Source organism: Ambystoma mexicanum, chromosome 12 (assembly GCF_040938575.1).
Source record: "Ambystoma mexicanum isolate Mex_15411 chromosome 12, UKY_AmexF1_1, whole genome shotgun sequence".
Lineage (NCBI taxonomy): Eukaryota > Metazoa > Chordata > Amphibia > Caudata > Ambystomatidae > Ambystoma > Ambystoma mexicanum.
The window spans coordinates 580,506,661-580,525,324 of NC_090936.1; the positions used below are offsets into that span (position 1 = coordinate 580,506,661).

Consider the following 18,664-nt stretch of genomic DNA (forward strand, 5'->3'; position numbering starts at 1 on the left):
TCTTTCCATATCTGCCCATCTCCTCATATCCCAGTCTGTCTCCCTGTGTGTGGCTGATTGTATATCTGTCCCCATCTGCCTCCCTGTCTGCAAGACGGTCTGTCTGTCTGCATATCAGTCACACTGTTTGTCTATCTCCAGGGATGTCCATCTCTTCCGTCTGTCTCCCTGTGTGTCATCCTGTCTGCAAGACTGTCTATATGTCCGCCTCCAAGTCTGTCTGTGTGCATATCAGTCACTCTGTGTCTCTTTATGTCTGCCCATCTGTCCATCTCCCTGTCTGTGTGTGTGTGTGTGTGTGTGTGTGAGCTTTCTGTATACATGTCCCTGTCTGCCCCCTGCCTGTCTGCCTGCTTGTCAGTTTGTTTCCCTGCCACCCTCCATGCATGTCATGGTTTGTGTTTGAGAGCCTGCCCATCCTTCTACCACTACTCTCCTGTGCATCCAGCTGTCCGTCTACCTGTACACCCAGTCCCATGCCACTACTACTGTAGCCTTCATCAGCTGCCTTGCAAAAATCATTTTCTCTTTCTGTCTATCTCTTTCACTCACTTTCTTGTTATGTCCAGCTCCCTCTTTTCTTTCTTTTGGTCCTTGAGCTTTGATCTCAGCACTGCATCATGTGCCTTATCTTAGAGCTGCCACAAGACCCCCTGAACCCTCATATCCAGGGGTCCGGGCTAGGGGAGGATAGATTCCAGTACATAATTGAACTAGAACTGGAATGGATCCCCTGGGTTTTCATATCAAAACTCCAGCACCAGGGCACTCTCGGCACTTCACAGATATGGATTTAGAGCAGGTCTGGGACAACCTGGACTCCATACCCAACTCATTGTTACAGTCTCTCTACCTCACACGGACCTACCTCCAATTCAAGTTGGAAGATTTCTCATTCGTCGTCATGGTCGGTTTATTTAGGTATGCCACTCATGAAAATAAGGGAATGGCACCTCCTTACTATGAGTCTGCCTATTCTGCGTTCATGCATTAGGAACTAAAAAAGGGCCACAAGGCCTCTTTTATAATATCAAGGTCTGTCCACAGTCGAGCAAATGACACAAGGTGCCATTTCGCCAACGGGTATGTAATAGCTTGCTAGGTCCAGGACTGCTATAGTATACTGAAGCTTTTTGCTGTTGCAATAAGTCACTTATGTGAACATTGATTGTCCGATCATGAGATGGAGAGAGGAAGAAGGTAAACTTGGTGGAGGTTCATGGGGGTGGGGTCGGCTAGAGAAGCACATTCCGGAGGGGATTGGAGAAAAGATAGAAGAGGTCACTAATGAGGAGGTTGGAAAGAGAAATGAGGAGAAGGAGGAGAAGAGAGAGGAAAAAAAACAGGTTTTGGTTATGGCCAAATGATAGGCACAGTAGGAGTTATAGGCATTGGGTAGTCCCATGCCCCTCCCAAAAAGGTCTATGAAGAAGCACCTCTTCCATATGAAGAAGAGTGTCCATGACTAATCTTGGGATCTTGTGTTGCCATAAGAGTTTACAGATTCCCCTCTCTATTCTGGAAAGGTCTTATCTAGAGATCCTATATGTTATGACCTGTAAGATACTGCTATCATCTTGAATATGGCTGCCCTTCCTATTAACATAAGTGGTTGATATTCCCAGCGCTCCTCATCAGCCATGAATGCATTCAGCAATGACCCCTCCCATTTCAGATTCAAGAAGCCCCCCATTCACTCGCCACCTGTATGACCAGATATGCTAGTTGTCTATGGGAGTTGTGTCATTGTCGTCAATGATCAAAGATCGTGCAGAAGGTAGCAAGCAATCTTGAAATAATTATTCCTTTATTGGCCTTAGTTGGGCAGACTCAGTTGTCTAGGTTCTGATGTCCAGTTGTAGGAGAACTCCATGAAGTAGACTTTTATCAGTAGATTTCACCCAAAAATCAAGGTACCAGTCAAAACAGTGAAATACATGCCTTTCCCACTTGAATGATAGCAAGTGACAGTTTAGGGACATGTCAACGACTGAAAGCGAAATCTCTGAAGCAGAAATGTGCGCCTTCTAGTGTTAAGCGAGAAGGAAAGCCATTCAGGAAGTGTTGTTATATGATCCTGGCTCTTCTTGCGGTGCTATAGTGGTCTGCAACCTTTGACTCTCTGGATGTTTTGGGCTGATATTCCCACAATCCCTCACTATTGGCAATGTTGGCTTGGACCTATGGGTATTGTAGTTCAAATCATCTGAAGAGCCAAAAGTGGAAGACCCATGCCTGATAGGGTTAAAAACCTGGATACACAAAATGTGGGTGATGGGGTAATGCGACAACCTTGATTTCCAGCTTGGAATGAGCTCAAAGGGGATCAGGCACCACTTCCATCAAAGAGGGCTTGTTAAAGGATGAAAAGATAACTAGGCGGGATTTTGGCCAATACAATAAGTTTGAGTACTTTGCCAGGAGTCTGCCATCCATAGCATGTTGATGATATCTTTGGCCAAAGAATCCTCAATTTCAACAGCGTGGCGCACTGCTGAACAGGGTGGGCGCACTGCTGAACAGGGTGGGGCGCACTGCTGAACAGGGTGGGGCGCATTGCTGAACAGCATGGCACACTGCTGAACAGGGTGGGACGCACTGCTGAACAGGGTGGGGCGCATTGCTGAACAGCATGGCACACTGCTGAACAGGGTGGGACGCACTGCTGAACAGGGTGGGGCGCATTGCTGAACAGCATGGCACACTGCTGAACAGGGTGGGGCGCACTGCTGAACAGGGTGGGGCACAGTGCTAAATGGGGTCGGGGTGTTACAGTTAAGGGGGAAAGTGCAACAGTGAAGTCTTGAAACATCGGTGATTATGGTGTAACACTAAACACTATGGCCTGATTCAGAGAGCGTTTTCCTATGGGATTGAGTCATCATAAAATGCTTCTGTCAATCAGGCCCTCTAAGTTTGCAAGCACAGAATCACAAATGGGGTAAACACTGTGTGCACTGTGTATATTCTTTTGGCCCATTCCCTTGCTGTGCTGCAAGGCAATCAGTGGGGTGCTCATGTGTTAATGGTACTGATGGGCAGTGGTCTTTCACTTACCTCCTGGCCTCTTTTCCTTTGTAGGAGAAGCCATTACTCTTAAGATGGCCTCCCAAGGACCAATGAAGCCATTGAAGCGCGTGCTGGTGGCTGGGGCTACCCACGGTAATGAAATGTCAGGGGTCTTCCTTGCCAGACACTGGCTGAAAGACCCCGTGGAGCTGCACCGGTCTACGTTCAGTGTCACGCCTTTCATTGCCAACCCCCGCGCCATGGAGAAGTGTGTGCGGTACATGCAGCAGGATCTGAACCGCAGCTTTAAAAAGGAGTTCCTAACGTAGGTATCCTTCCAGGGGCCTTGGAAGCTTATGATAGTCATGATGACATCTGATTGGGTCAGTTCTACATAACACACACACACATGAACGCATGCACGCATGCGCACACACACACCCTGTTCCACACAGCCATGCACAATCCAATCTCAATGCACCGTGTACAGCTTTGATGTGAACCTAAAATGATGCGCCTGCAAATCCTATACCCTGATCTCCCCTTCCCCCATCCCCCCCTTCCAGTGCTGCAGATTCTGAAGATGAGCCGTACGAGGTCCAGCGAGCCAAAGAAATCAACAAAATGTACGGGCCGAAGGGCTCTCCAGAGGCTTTTGACTTCCTCTTCGATATGCACAACACCACCTCCAACATGGGTGCCTGCATCATTGTGAACAGTCCAGAGAACTACTTTGCCTTGCATATGGTAAACTACATACAGGTAATGATGCGCTCTTGGTGTCCTCTAATAGAGCCAGTGCCATGGAGTGCATCCCAGACAAAAAGTTAAAAACACACATCAAGGACTAGATACAGAGGCCCTGATTCATGGATTATTTGCGCCGAAAAAAACAGGATTTGTGTGCCATTTTGCCCGCAAATCCCCATTTGTTAAACAGGGATTTGCGGGCTCTAATATTTGCATTATTGCAGCCCAGGAGCTGTCTACTTTAAATTTGAATGACACCATTGCATCCACATGATGGGATAGGGCCTGGGCCATCTGCTCCAGCGTGTTGCATAGATGAATGACCATGAGACATCTACCTTATCTGGAATGCATATTCATCATGTAACGAACACTCCTGGGAGTCATTGAAGGGCAGTGTTTCCACTCAAGGGACAGTATGGTGGCCAGCTCTGTTTCGGGCTATACGCCGGGGCGGGGTGTGTGTGTGTGTGTGTGAGAGTGTTTGTGTGCGTGTGTATGTGTGTGTGTGTGGGTGTGTGTGTGTGTGTGTATATATATATATATATATATAAAATATATATATATATATATATATATATATATATATATATATATATATATATATATATATATATATATATATATATATATACGTAAGAGCCTTGGAGAATGCAAGAGTCACTATAATTCTTGTGTGCCTGCGCACTAGGTTGAACAAATGGAAATGTTGTGCTGTGTACCCATACTTTGATTTTCTTTAGATATGAAGTTTTTTCTTACACTAATTGTAAGAAAGCACACAAATATGTTCTTGTAAAATGGCTAATAAACTTTGTAAAATATTATAAACTTTTGCGATATAATACAAACGTAAGACCAATTAACCTTCTTTTCTTGCATTCAAATGTGGCGTTTGCAACCCGTTCCACGGGCTACCCCATGGTGCAGCTCAAGGAACGGGTTACTAATGCTAATAGCACCCCGATTACCAAAGCAGTATTTGCATTCATTGAACGGCACACCACGTGCGTCCTGTTTAATTGTAATTGGTTATTTACAATGCGCTTAATAACCAGAGATTTCTAAGCACGTACCCGGTGATCAATCCTGTGTTTCTCTGCATCTCGTCTTGCTTCCAAGACGAGCCTGTTGCCCCTGAGCTATCCTCCCCAATACTTTGCCAAGATGGCCGCCATGGTTGTAGAAGGCAGAGCTCGTATGGAGCGTCTCTTCCATTACCATGGTGGCCAGACAGGCGAGAGGAAGTGAAGATGCTGCGGCAGCGATGTGAGGTGCCACCGCAGCAACAGTCAGGTATGGGGGCAGCAGAGGGGGGTGGAAATAGTAAACAAACAGGAGGGTGGGGGGCTGATGGCGGGCAGAGGAGGCAGCCTGCTGGTTCCGTGGAACGCAAGATGAAATCAGAGGTTTCATCCCATGATCCGCGGAACCTGATTGGCTGTATACCCCCACCCCAGGTGCTATTATTTTAGGAAAAGTAAACATATTTGCATTTAAGATTGGTCTTATAAGCAAGGCAAATAATAGACCTCACAAAATAATGTATCAAGTCCTTGATGTGTGTTGTTCATTGTTTGTGATTCTGACTGGTACCGGGTTGTCAGGACTCAGCATCGGGTACCTCACATCGAGTATATCCAAGGCTTCATGCAGCAATAGGAACTCCATGTATAAATACTTAATTATAATTACACCGGATGCTTGCAAATATGTATATGCACACAGGTTTTAGTGATGTTTGGGCTTTTAACAATAATACCCTATATCCCCATATTGTGTTCGCCGTCGAATCATATTTAAAGTGAGCATAACAATTTGGGGTACTCCTTTTTTCCTTAGCTTGTTTTTGTTTCTCAATTCCTGTAGGAAGTGTGGCTGTGTGAGTATGTGCATCCCAGTTGTGTTGTTATTTGTGACATCGTGAGCAACATATTATGTTGCCCGATTTAGGGAGGTTTTGCAATGGCGGTAGCTGAGCTATTTTTGTTTTAGAGTCCATACAGACACGTCTTTTGAGTTTTGTTTTTTTGTGTTGCAACCATACTAACCCTTTGACAACATTTTTGCAATGACTTTCCATGCTCGTTTAAGGGAAATGTAACCATTACAACTCTTCAGTCTACGTTTTTCACCAAATTTCCATGCTTTTAGCATGATATACACTAGCATACCTACAATGCCCACTAAGCATGGCCAGTGGCCATGCTTAGTGGGCACTGCCCCAGCCAATAGCCAAAGGGGCAATAGGTGGCATGCAAACCACGAGATGTGTCAGCAGACCTCAAACCGGGTCTGAGACGGGACTCAAGTCTGCAGATCTGGCTGATGGCAACGAATCCTGCTCTCACAAAGACCATTTGTTCCTAGAATCCAGGGCCATATTGCACACCTCTGCCCTCGAAATCTTCAACTGCAAAATGCCTATGGCTGGTGGCCGGTGGGCAACTTGGGTCGCATGGACCTTCTGGGTGGCCTGTGGGCACTGTGGCCAAAACAGTCTTCTTTCAATTTCCCATGGCACATTAAACCCCTCTGGGCCCACTGCCCAGGAGGCTTCTACTTGCCAATTGGAAAACATTTTCAGTGCAGGATTTGAAGGAAATGTTGTGGACAGGCACACTTTTTTCAGCCTGGTTTCAGCCAATACCTTTTCTGAATTCTTACCAGTTGCATCCACAGACTGTGTGAGCCCCTACAATGTCTCTACATATTTTGGGCCATTTTGTCCCACTTTTTTTGTAAACTGCTGAACAAATGTCCGCCAAACTAAAGCTTGCAAATATACCCCGATACCAGCACCGACAGTAAGTTAGATGCCAGTTGGTCCATTCGTTTTTGCTATAGGCATTCCCAAAGGGAGTTTCAATGCAAAATTGAACTTTTGGTACCCAATAATAGCTTGCCCCCCACCACCAGATTGATGCCTTGTGAAACCTTCTAAAACATTTAAAATCCAGTGTTTTTTTGGGGGTGGGAGGGTGGGGATATTCATGCAGTTTTTTTTGAAGGGTGACAAAGTTATTGGCATCTCAAAAACGTATCTTCCCACGGAAAGCCCAACCTTACTATAACTCAAGTCTCTATCTTCGACTTCGTATGTTGTGTATGGCTTCCATAGGTATCAGCCCAATGCTTAAACGCCACATCGTTCTGTTATGATGTCTCAGGGAGGTAGGAGGGCAGAAGGACGTTGGCGTGGGGGAGGGGAAATAAGGCCACATGTGGGGGGCAGGGGAGATTGACAGGGGACAGGTAGTTCACCGGGAGGTGGGGGTGGATGACTGGATGGCATCAAGCATGACACAATTTAGGGTGTCAACATGGCAGCAATCATTTGTACATTTACAATATCACTGGTAATATCTGAGTCCAATAAAATTGTTCCATCGGAACCCAGGGCTCTACTTATAACCGTGACAAAATAAAGTGATGACAGTGAACCAACAGCATATCTAAGGTGGCGCTTGAGAGCTTCCTCACAGAAACTGGGTGTGGATCCATATTTGGTGGGGGAAGGCATCGCTATGGTTGAATCCTAACCCATCTGAAAATGGTAAATTGTTGTACTGGCCATGCTGGCATCTAGCAGGAGTTGACCAGATGGAAGACTTATTTTTGGATGGAAAATGTATTCCTTTTGAGACGTTCAAGAACTGGAGGGCCATGGATGGTGGTATATGTGGCCAGTATAGAATGATTACAAATGTTATAACCAGAAAGTGTGGAGTTGGTAAGGGGGGAGGAGATATAGGGAGGCCTCTTTTACAGAGTTGTTCAGGAGAACAAGTTGCCTCATTGATGTACACTTGCTCCAGAATTCAGAGCCTTGGTATACAGGGGTGGAATCTAAATGGCCTCGGGCATTAGGACATGAAATTACAGTGGGCGACTGGTCTGAGCTTTGTGATATGATTGCACTGTGCTCTCAGAGTTTGGGGAGATACAGTCTGCCAGATTAAAATTCTTCATAGAGTCTTTTGGACACCATCAAGAATGCTTGAAAGAGGAATGTGTGATTCAGAAACGTGCTGGGGTTGTAAACATAGAAATGGCTTGTTAGAACACATGCTTTGGGAATGTCCCGGATTAGCACTTGCTGGTAAAAAGTAACAGGGTCAATTAATAAAGTGTAACACACAAACCTAGATTTCACATTTGAAACACTGGAAAACAGTGATGCTGCATACTAGATTGGAATGGGTTCAGGAATTACGAAACATATCTTTGATTGAGAAAGTGCTATAGAAAACCTGTAAGATACTGAATATTTTTTGGGACGTATGGTCCTGTTTCTTGGAGATTGACCTCCGAGGGTGAGAAGAGGAGGGAGATTTCGGGTGCACTGGTTTAATATTTCTGCTTGTATGTTTTTGTACCATGTATTTTCTTTATAAAATAAAATAAAATATGTACATTTAAAAAGACAATATCACTAATGCTTTTCTAGGCTATAAAACTCAATTTTAATTAGAAGGGTGATGCTGAGTTACTGTTCCCTTGCATGAGACAAAATGAATGACATGGGATGCATGAGGGTGGCCCTGTAGTCAAGGTTGTTTAAGTACTTTGATCGGAAAATCAATGGGGGTTCGTTAGATTAACCCATAACCTTCACATAACTTCAACTGAGGTATTTTAAGGACATTCTTGACGTTCTATGAAGTGGTGACTGACAGTGCTGAAACTGACTGAAAAGTAAGGCTAACTTCATTTCACCTTAAGTATTTTCAATTAATTTCTGGTGCTTTGCCCATAAGCCTTTGATGGTATTTGCATTCAGATTTGTACTAGTCTGGAAGGTAAACTCTAAACTGCACCTCACCAGTCTTGAGAACCTTTGACAGACTGGTCCATGGTAGGCCTCATCCCATCAATATCGTCGTCTGCGCGTGCAATCTCCAGTCTAAAATCTTCATTGTTTCAGAATGGTTCCTCGTGTTCATCTAACCTTCTACTCTCCAATTCACCTTGGCTGCTTTCCAAAAGTCATCGCCCATTTCGAGAGCACCTGCCCTCCTTCAACCCTTCCTGAAAAGCAATTTGGCCTGATTCTCGTCTTTCCTATTTTTACCCTTTGGATCCTGGGATTTGGGATTAAAGATCTGATTTTCAATAAGGGGGCACCAACACCAGTTGGCACTCCTCAGAAACAATCCCTTGCAGGCCGTGTTGAAGCCCTGCACCCCGTGCCCTGACTCTGATCCCTTGGGCTGTATTTAATGTTTTCCTTTTTTATTTGGGGGGAGCACAGGGAGTCTAGGATATACCAGTCCTGCATACCTAACTAAGGTGGTGGACAAAAATTGGAAAATTGGCAAGGAACTGTGAGGTTATAAGTAACCCATCGAATGGCAGAAATGTGCTGGCAAATGACCCACTCAACCATATGTCCAGGCCACCATTGCTCAGCTGAAGACTGTACCGCGCCCCTCTGGGGGTCGTGTGACCTGCAGCTGGTGGCTCTTCGTGGCTACACATGCCTTTGGAGGGCATCCAATAAGCGTTGGGTGCCAGCCAATCCATTTTACGTACTTGGGGCTTCTCACCAAAGGGGTGAGGTGCATTGGACTGTGTCTAGCTGCAGAATGTGCACTCTCCAGTGCACCTCTGCGCCGCAGGGAGCATGTCAAGGCCCCCCACCCCTTCTCACCTCCTTGGGGAGCATGCAGTCTACAGCAGGATTGTGGATACAAGTATTAGTTTCGAAAGAGCAGAACCATCATCGTCTTATGAAATAATGTGTAATAGACGGTTTATGGTGATAATGTCGAAAGACAAAATGTAGAAAGTCAAAATGTAGAAAAAAAAAATGTAGAAAAAAAAAATGTCGAATTTTATTTTATGACGTTTTTTATTCGAAATGGGGGGTCTCCCCCACCCCCCTTTTTTTGCCTTTTTTTTTTTTGTTTTACCTATTTTTTTTTATTCCTGGACCCCAAAATAAATATATAATTAAAAAAAAGGGAATTCTACATTTTTTTTTCTACATTTATTTTTCGACATTATTGTCATTCTACATTTTATTTTCGACATTTTGACTGACCACCGTAATAGACGTTGATCTGGCTGTTACTGTGTGAGAGTCACAACAGTAAACGATCGCATTCATGTCCTTTCTCTTATTCTTACATGTGTGTGTTCTGCGCTGCTGCTCTGTCTTCAAGGTTCAGTTCTTTAACCTTTGGCATCCTTCCGAAATATTGCCCAGCTCTCCTTGCTTAATATGCACAGGGACCATCTTCCAGAGGGTTCTTCGTACCTGTGATGACAGGAGTTTTGTCGAAGTCATTATTGTCAACGAAATTACTTCTAAATAAACGAATCAAATTGTATTTTGTTTATATTTGAGGGTTCCCTCCCTAAGCCCCCATTCCCTATATTGTTATCCCTACACCAAGCCCCTCCCTATCCCTTCTATCCCCTTACTCCCCTCATATATGTGAATGAGATTTTTTGAAGTAATTCTTTTGTTAAAAATTACTTCAAAAAAACTCCTGTCGGCAAAACAACGTGACACCCTCCAGAGCTGCCTTGGTTTTTGGAATTAGCTGCACATTGTTCTTCTTTGGGAAGTTTCAGTCATGTTACTAACACCTGCGCACGTGCTGGTTCTGTCATGTAGCAGATTGGCGAATCACTTGCAGGTGTGCATGACAACCTCTGGTGTGTCACCTGGAGCTGTGGACAGCTGCAGGAGTTCCTCTGTCAGTGAAGGCAGAACAGCCAGTGGCATACCAAGCGGGGGGCAGGTGGGGCAGCTTGCCCCCAGTGGCTCTTTCAATAGCCAGACCGGGACATTTGGCAGCGGAACACCTCTCCTGTTTGGAAAGGTGTCCCGCTGGCTGGTCGGACAATGGGGGTGCTGGGCCGCACAGTGTTCCTGCTCAACACTCTCATTGTCCTGACAGCAAGACACCTTTCTAGCTTGGCACCTGAATTGTTAATGAGGGTGCTGAAAGGGGGAGGTGTCCCTCTTCCAGGACAATAGGACTCATTAGAAGGTTGAAGGTAACCATGCCGCATTTAACGGCATGATTGCCTCCATACCGCAATCCGGGCCCGGGTTCCTCGAATGAGGAGTTACCGGGCCATCGCAACCTTGGCGGACCCGGTAATTCCCCGTCTAAAGAACCCAGACCCGGTCCATCCCCATTCCCATTTGAGCCCCCGTAGGGATCAATGGGGATGGGGAAGGAGCTAACAACGGGCCCGTTAATGATGGTTTTTCCAGGCGCCCATTGTGGGTCCCGCGAGGAGACCTCGTAAAAGGGCGGAACGGGTTTACAGGAACCGGCACCTTTACCGGTGCCGGTAAACCCATTCCACCAACCTTATAGTGTGGGCTAATGTCATTTGGAGCGCCCGGCAGCAGAGCAGCTCTCTTGTGAACCTCACACATTGCTCTGCATCAACAGAGCATTACAATTTGAGCCATTAGCCACTGATGTGAGGGACGATTAGCAGGGACTTTTGTCCCTTAAGAAATGTGAATGGGGTGATCAGAAGGGAGAAGAATGCTGCATGCTTTATGAAATAATGAGTATGGGGGTCATTACAAGGTAGGAGTTAGCTATTAGCGGCATGGCTACCCCCTTACCGTGTACTGGGTCCGGGTTCCTCGAATGAGGAATTACCGGGCCATTCCGACCTTGGAGGGCCTGGCAATCCCTAATTCGAGGAACCATTCCCATTTGAGCCCCCATGGGGCTCAATGGGAATTGGGAGGGTGCTAACAACGGGCCATTAATAACGGGCCCATTGTTAGCACCCTGGTCTGCTCGTAATGAGGCGGTAAGGGGTTGACGGCTCCGGCACCATTACCGGTGCCGTTAACCCCTTACCGTCTCACTCTGAATGACCCCCTATGGCTTTAAACCCCATGGGGGATTTGTTATGCTCACATGAATCGGCATGATGCTTTTGTGACTGTGCTTGCAGGATGGGGACATTTAAAGCCATACTCTTAATGCTCAACATATTTCTATGGTGATGTTTGTAGTGCAAAGCACATGCAAATTAGGAGATTTGCATGCATTTTGCCCCACAGAGCCTGGACAGAGCTGTAATAGATGAGTGTCCACCATCTGTAATGGTCCTGCAGTTTTATTTTTTGTTATGTGTATGCGTTAAAATGCCATCTCCCGCTAATGTTACCAAAACAGTTGATTGGGGTGGTGAGGAGAGGGGAGTTTGGGGGCACGAATGAGATGTATGGAATCGCCCTCACTGCATTTGGGTGGCAAAGCAGCAGGAGTTTTTTTGTGGCTTGCCCCCCGCTCTTGCAATGCTGGTGGATACTCCTGTGAGCATAGACCAACTGGTCAGGCATTCTCTTTATCATGGCCCGTGATACTGGAGACACTATCACTGCTCACTGCTATCTGTACATGGAACCTTGGTAGTGACTGTGCATTCTTGGGTCCCATACCGTTTGCTATTTCATGGGTTGCCAAGTACCTAAAACACTTGCCAGTTCATATGGCTGCCAGAGGTCATCATCTGGTTACGTCTTCTGGCCCACCGATACAGCTGAGCTAAAACCACAACATCGGAGTCCACAGTCTGAAGCAATACTTTGTTGTGTCTGTTTCCGGGTTGCATGAAATGCATGCAACAACATAAGACTGTCAGTTTCTTCATGGCCACATGGCATAAGTGAGGCCACATCTGGCATATGTGGCTTGCTCGGGGTGGCCACCCCATTGGCGGTGATGAGTTGCTTATCTTCCTGGTTTAAGTCACATGAGGACTGCTTCAGTCAGGAGCTAGAACAGCTCTGTCTGATTAGTGGTCACCCGGAGAAGGATTGCCACTTTCTTGGAATGGTGGCTTCAGCAATCACATGTCTGCCCATGTCTTTACCACGCTGTGCTCTTGCGCTGCCTTTCAGTGAATCAGCAAGGTACCTGTCCCAGATCAGATCAAGGCGTGAAGTAATGTGTAGCTTGGTAGACAGGTGTGGAATGAAGAACTCGTGAGAATGGCGACTGAAGATCTTGGGTCCATCTGGCTTCAACATCTGGACAATGTGAGGAGATATTGCTTTGCACCCAGTTGCAAGTTTCCACCACCTGAGAGTGCAGGACGACAGGTTGTCTTATGTCCAATTTTGTTTTGCAAGACGTTTCTTGCATGCTGTAACCACATGTATTCTTCGGTCTGCCCTTTGAAGCCATCCCTGATTAGTGTGATCACGATAGCATCTGGGAGACACAAATTCTCGTTGCCGCCGGTAACAGGAGGCACAAGAGTGTATTTGTGTGGCAAGTGGCTGCTGGTTTTGGAGCTTGCATCCCCAGATCTTTCAGAAAGGACACTGCTTCCATCTATTCCTTCAGCAGGGAAAGAGGGATGCTGAATGAGAGAGGTAGCAGTGCTGTTCTTGCACTGAGATTGTGATCTACATTGCCGGAAGCGGCAGTTGCGCAGACTTTGACATGCATCTTCAGGGGACAGCCGCTTGTTCCCTGTGAAACTGCTGACAGACGCTAATTCCCTTTTGAGCCAAGGGTTGAAGACCGCGGTTGTAGGAGATATTCAAGCCCAGCTTTGATAGCCTGACAACCAGTTCCCTCTTGCATGCGTGAGCATGTAGCAACTCTATAAACTGAGATTCTCTCCTGAGTACAGCGGTGTCGAACAAGGCTTGCTACTGTAGTCCACGGGTCCGCTCATTTTCACACTATGGAACTTCAGCGTTTAGACACTGGCTAGTGCTGCTTGTGTTGTGTCTGCCATCTGATCTTTGATACTTGGACCATCTGGGATCACGAGTACCGGGGAAAGCAACATTGAAGGTAAAGATTCTCCTTGGCATCCTTTAGGGAAGCCATTGAATGACTTGACTTCTCCAAACATGCTGTGATGCACAATTTGGGCATCATGTGCAGGATAAACTGCATCGTTGTCATGTTCCAGCTCGCAGGCTATTCCGAGAGCCATACCTACGTCCTCTTCAAATGCTAGGGCGGCATCTCTGCCCTCACTGTGTGCCCGCATGTCTGGAAAATGAGCAAGGAGCCTCTGCTTGAGTTGTGTAGAGTGAACAGTGGTGCCCCGCTTGCTTCCCAACGGTGCCATCCTGGATGGATAGAGGAAGGTGAGATCAGACAGCTTCCATACTGAGGCTGTTCCTTCATCTAGCCTAGTCACCACAAGTTCGGCAAAGGCGACTGCTGAGCATTCTTGATCCGTGTTCTAGGAGTCATCGGACTTGACATTTCTTGCGCTGCTGTACCGACCCAACAAGCACTTAGTGTGATATTTGGTCGAAGTGGCACACAATGTCTCCAGCACTGACCCGTTGACCCAGCAGTGCCATGTCTCCAAGAATCTCTGCATAGTCCCTCACATGTTCGTCCATTTTGAATGTTGCTGCTTCATGGAGACCTTCAGTCCCAGTGGGTTGCCCACAGAAAAATATATTGGATTGCTTTATGAGTACATGAGTGTGATCTGGTGTGTTTACATACAGTGGGTGCTTCCTCACTGTTACCTTCTATATTGAGTGCTTGTTTTTCTGGTCTTTTAAGATGTGTATGTTGTAATTTAGCCAGCATGTATTATGGTACTGCAAATTCTTTTCAATGATGGCTGCATCAATGCCATGACCTTCATCAAGTCTTTCCAATTGGAGAGTTTGTGGAAGTTGTCGTAGTTTTTTAACTTTATCACATTCTCAGATAAGAAATTATAGCTTTCCCGCCCCGGCTGGGGGATGGACATGGGGTTTAACAGCCTGCCAGTCCTGAGCTGTGGGCCATTAAACCACATGTCCGCCCCCCAGAAGAGGCATGAAAGCTATTCGTACACCGGGATTTCCTGGGGTGCGGAGAGTTTTCTTTTTTTTTTTCGTCCGACGAGCGATGAGCTCAGCGCAAGCCCATCTCCCGTCGGAGGAACAAAAATGTCAAAAAAATGGCCACGCCATTAAAATAGAAAAGGGACTGGGTCCCTTTTTGGATGATGGCGGCCATGGAAAACATGTTCCAAAATGGCCCCCGTCATCTGAAAAGAGACCTAGTCCCTGTTCTATTTTAATGGCAGCGGCCAGACGACAGGAGCATAGGGGACCAGAGCGCAAGGCTCTGGTCCTGCAGGTAAGTTGGGTTGGAGGAAAGGAGAATTGTGTTTTTCTAACGTGGGGAGGCAGCAGAACCTCCCTGTTGCCTCCCCACATTAGGAAAAAAGAAAAAGGAAAAAAAATAACACGACCCTGGGAAGGGCCTCGGTGGCTGGAAAAGCGGGCTGGAATTGTGTATTCTCGCCCACTGTTCCAGCCACCTGAGTGTACTTTCTTGGCCTATTTATTTTGTCATATGGACTTAGAAGGAAAATTAAGCATTGCTTCCACTTAATGTGCACTGGAAGTGAAGATGTTTGTGGCACGGGCTGTTTGAGATCAATTAGTCTTATGTTCTTGGACATTATACCTATGCTACCTATGCTACGGAATAGTAGTTCCAGGCAACTCTCTGTTTAGTATAAAAGCATCAGCAACCACCACTATTAGTCTAAAGGCTTGAACAAGGATAGAACTTTCAGCAACTGCGATGACTAAAATCTAGTGTTCGGGTAGCTTCTGGTGATCAGCAACCACATCCAGCAACTTCTGGTTCAACTTGCAAATATGCAAACATGTTTACAAGTTAATGTTCATTTTCTGCTAGTTACTGCTCTGGTACTTCTATCACCACCACACAACCCTGCAACGCATGACCACAACAGCAGCAAACAAACTCAACAACCACAACCACCCACCTACCAGTGCATACTGAGCAAGTAATGTTTTCGATATGCATTATGTTATTTCATTTTAAAACTAACCATACAATGGGACATTTACAACATGGCGTGGTGACTGATGTGAAAAAAGTCAATGGCATTACTGCAGTAAGATGCTTCTGGTGTTTGATGACACCATACAGTGTCTGGTGCAACATAGACAGTTAACACTTTAAACGTTAGTGGCAGCCATATTGTTAGTAAATTGATGGATTAGACTTAATTTGATGATGGTTTATCCAATAAATAGGGCTTTATAACAATCTCTTCCCCAAGCTCTATCAACATCTATATCAAGCAAAATAACCTCCTATCAACATAAAATCCTCCCCAATTCACCAGGTATGTGAATTCACACTACTGGAGGTAGCCATTTCTAAAAATGTCTGCCACAGCTGATGGAGGCCACATCTGTAATTGCTCGCTATGCCAATCAATTCATATTATAAGCATCTACATTTGTTCCAGTTTTGGTGCTTTTTAACACAAAAAGCACAATTATCATGGGCGTTGGGGCTATGCAGTGCCACTATAATTCCCACTCCAAAGAACCCAAACCCAACCCAGCTCCTTCCTAAGCACCAAGAGGCGCAAAACATAACATGACATATGCCCTAGTACACAATCTCTCTGTGATGTTTGCAGTCCTTAAGGGAGGCTTTCACTGACTGCGCTTAGAAGGTGAGTGGGCAATGCCGTTGCTAGATGATTTTGTGTGAAGCGTTTAAGTCAAATTCGAGATGGCTTAGAGTTTCATCCTCTGGAGGGTGCTAAAAATTCCATTATTGATTGATCCACATGTTATCCTGCACTTACGCCAATGATAATGATAAGGCTGCTGCCTAATCATGTTCCTAAACTCACATTCACCTTGCAGGAATTGGGCCGCCATTCCCAGTATCTGGAAATACCAAAGGCCCATGCCCGAGACCCCATACAACACAGTCTCTCCAGTGAGCAGCTACTTCCAGCTCCCTGAGAGTCACTTCTAAGTTAAGAAAAGAGCTGCTCTATTTAAAGTGTGAGTAATGATAGATGGCTTCAGACACATCCGGTAGTGTGTAATTGGGAGTAGCTATGTCGGATGGGAATGTTGGGCAAATATTTTGGGAAAGTTGCCCTAAGCTGCATCATGTGCTAAACAATGACTATAAGCAGGTGAGGGTGTCATGCATTTTCTTTAACTGTGTTTCTTTCAGCCTTGATTGTAGAGTTGTAAAACCCAGAGGAAATCTTTCAGGTCCACATTACTTTGCATGCTGGTAATTGTAAACTTCCATTCAGGTTGGGGGAAATAATACTACATTTAAAATTTTTTGCTCAATATGTTAAAAACGAGTCCTATATTGTCAGGTTGGGTTATTGTGGGGTTTGTACACCTTTCAAGTCATCTCTATAAAATGGAGCGTTATGTTGGCTCTGTTTTTATACACTTTTCACAAGCTTTTCATGTGCCTGCCATGACTGCACTCCTAGTCCCAGCACCCATCACCCTGTTCAGCCTCCCTCTAACAGGAGGTGGATTCCTATAGTACAGTTTTGCCATTTTCAGCAATGCACAATCACCCAAACATTCTCCCCACTGAGTGCATGGGATTGGAGGAGAGATCTTGGGTAATCTTTGGCAGCACTCACCGTCATTTCTTCCTGTTGCTTGTGCTGCTTTCCCAAAAAACAAGTGGGGTCCTGGGAGTCCCTCTGCCAGACATTAGTCCCAGTTAGGAGAACCTTACCCAGAGTCTTTAGCTCACTATCTTTCACATAGGAGAAATATCCAAAACATAGCAGTCTTTGTCCTGCACCAAAATGCTAAGCAATTCTCCTCTGAACAGGAGTTCCAACAGCAACCCCAGATACGTGTTTCGGTCTGGTTGGACCTCATCAGTAGGGAAGATCTGTGCCTCTCTAAGAATAGTGAGCAAGGTTTCCATGTCTGGATTCCCCTAGTAACTTAGGGTGAGAACCAAAGTTACTTAAATTATGCAAAAACAAGGGGGGTCCTGGGAGTCCCTCTGACAGACATTAGTCCTGGTTACGAGAGCCTTACCCAGAGTCTTTAGCTCACTATCTTTCACAGAGGAGAAATATCTAAAACGTATCAGTCTTTGTCCTGCCCTAGGGCAGTCAAGCACTGAAATGCTAAGCAATTCTCCTCTGAACAAGAGTACCAACAGCAACCCCAGATACGTGTTTCGGTCTGGTTGGACCTCATCAGTAGGGTGGAGCTCTGCCTCTCTAAGAGTAGTAATCAAGGGGCCCAAGTCTGGATTCCCCTAGTAACTTAAGCTTTCACAGAGGATAAATATCCAAAACATAGCAGTCTTTGTCCTGCCCAGGGACAGGCGAGCACTGAAATACTAGGCAATTCTCCTCAGAGCAAGAGTACCAACAGCACCCCCAGACACGTGTTTCAGTCTGGTTGAATCCCATTTGTATGGTGGAGCTGTGCCTCTCTAAGAATAGTGAGCAAGGGGTCCATGTCTGGATTCCCCTAGTAACCTAGGGTGAGACCCAAAGTTACTTAAATTATGCAAAAAACAAGGGGGGGTCCTGAGAGTTCCTCTATCAGTCACGTGACATTTCAAAACTTCTTGGGAAGCGCACAGGCAATCAGGACAGCCACGCATCCAGGCACCAGATACGTCCGGCACTGCTTGATTTGTCTGCTGCACGGATGCAACAATGATGTGGAGGGTTTTGCCGAATCTTGTCTCTCACCTCACATTCTTCCATCCCCTATCCCCATTAGTTTAAGGGTCTAGAGAAGAGGCCTGGAAGCTTCTTTGACTTTGACAGTGCTCTTCCTTTTCTCCCTTGTCGCCGACTGCCTTCTATACAGTGGTGAAAGTGGGAGGGAGCGGTTGGTAATGGTGCTCCTCTACTTTTTTTTAAATTAAGTTTTACTGTTCTTATACTTTTATTTTAAGAAGAAACAGTTCCAGAATGGTTTCGTTTTAAAATAAAAGTGCAGGGAGCAGTTGAAACCTGCACTTTCAATGCACTGCACTAAATGTTCTCTTAAACAGCAGGCACATTTGTTTGGGGGTTTGTATTGTGCGCAGGAGTGGGCGTGGCGATGGTGTCTGTAGGGAGCGTTGCAGGCCAGCAGGGAACATAG

At 45.8% G+C, this 18,664-nt stretch overlaps 1 protein-coding gene across 4 annotated transcripts in view; it reads left to right on the forward strand.

The window, feature by feature from the left end:
- Positions 1-18,664, forward strand: part of LOC138513817 (N-acyl-aromatic-L-amino acid amidohydrolase (carboxylate-forming)-like) — a 233,148-nt gene that overhangs the window by 173,352 nt on the left and 41,132 nt on the right. For all 4 annotated transcript variants that reach the window (XM_069628920.1, XM_069628921.1, XM_069628922.1 and 1 more), the window contains 2 exons: positions 3,082-3,334; positions 3,576-3,771. In XM_069628920.1, the coding sequence (XP_069485021.1) occupies positions 3,102-3,334; positions 3,576-3,771 (429 nt within the window). In that variant the 5' untranslated portion in view covers positions 3,082-3,101. The remainder of the gene's footprint in view (positions 1-3,081; positions 3,335-3,575; positions 3,772-18,664) is intronic.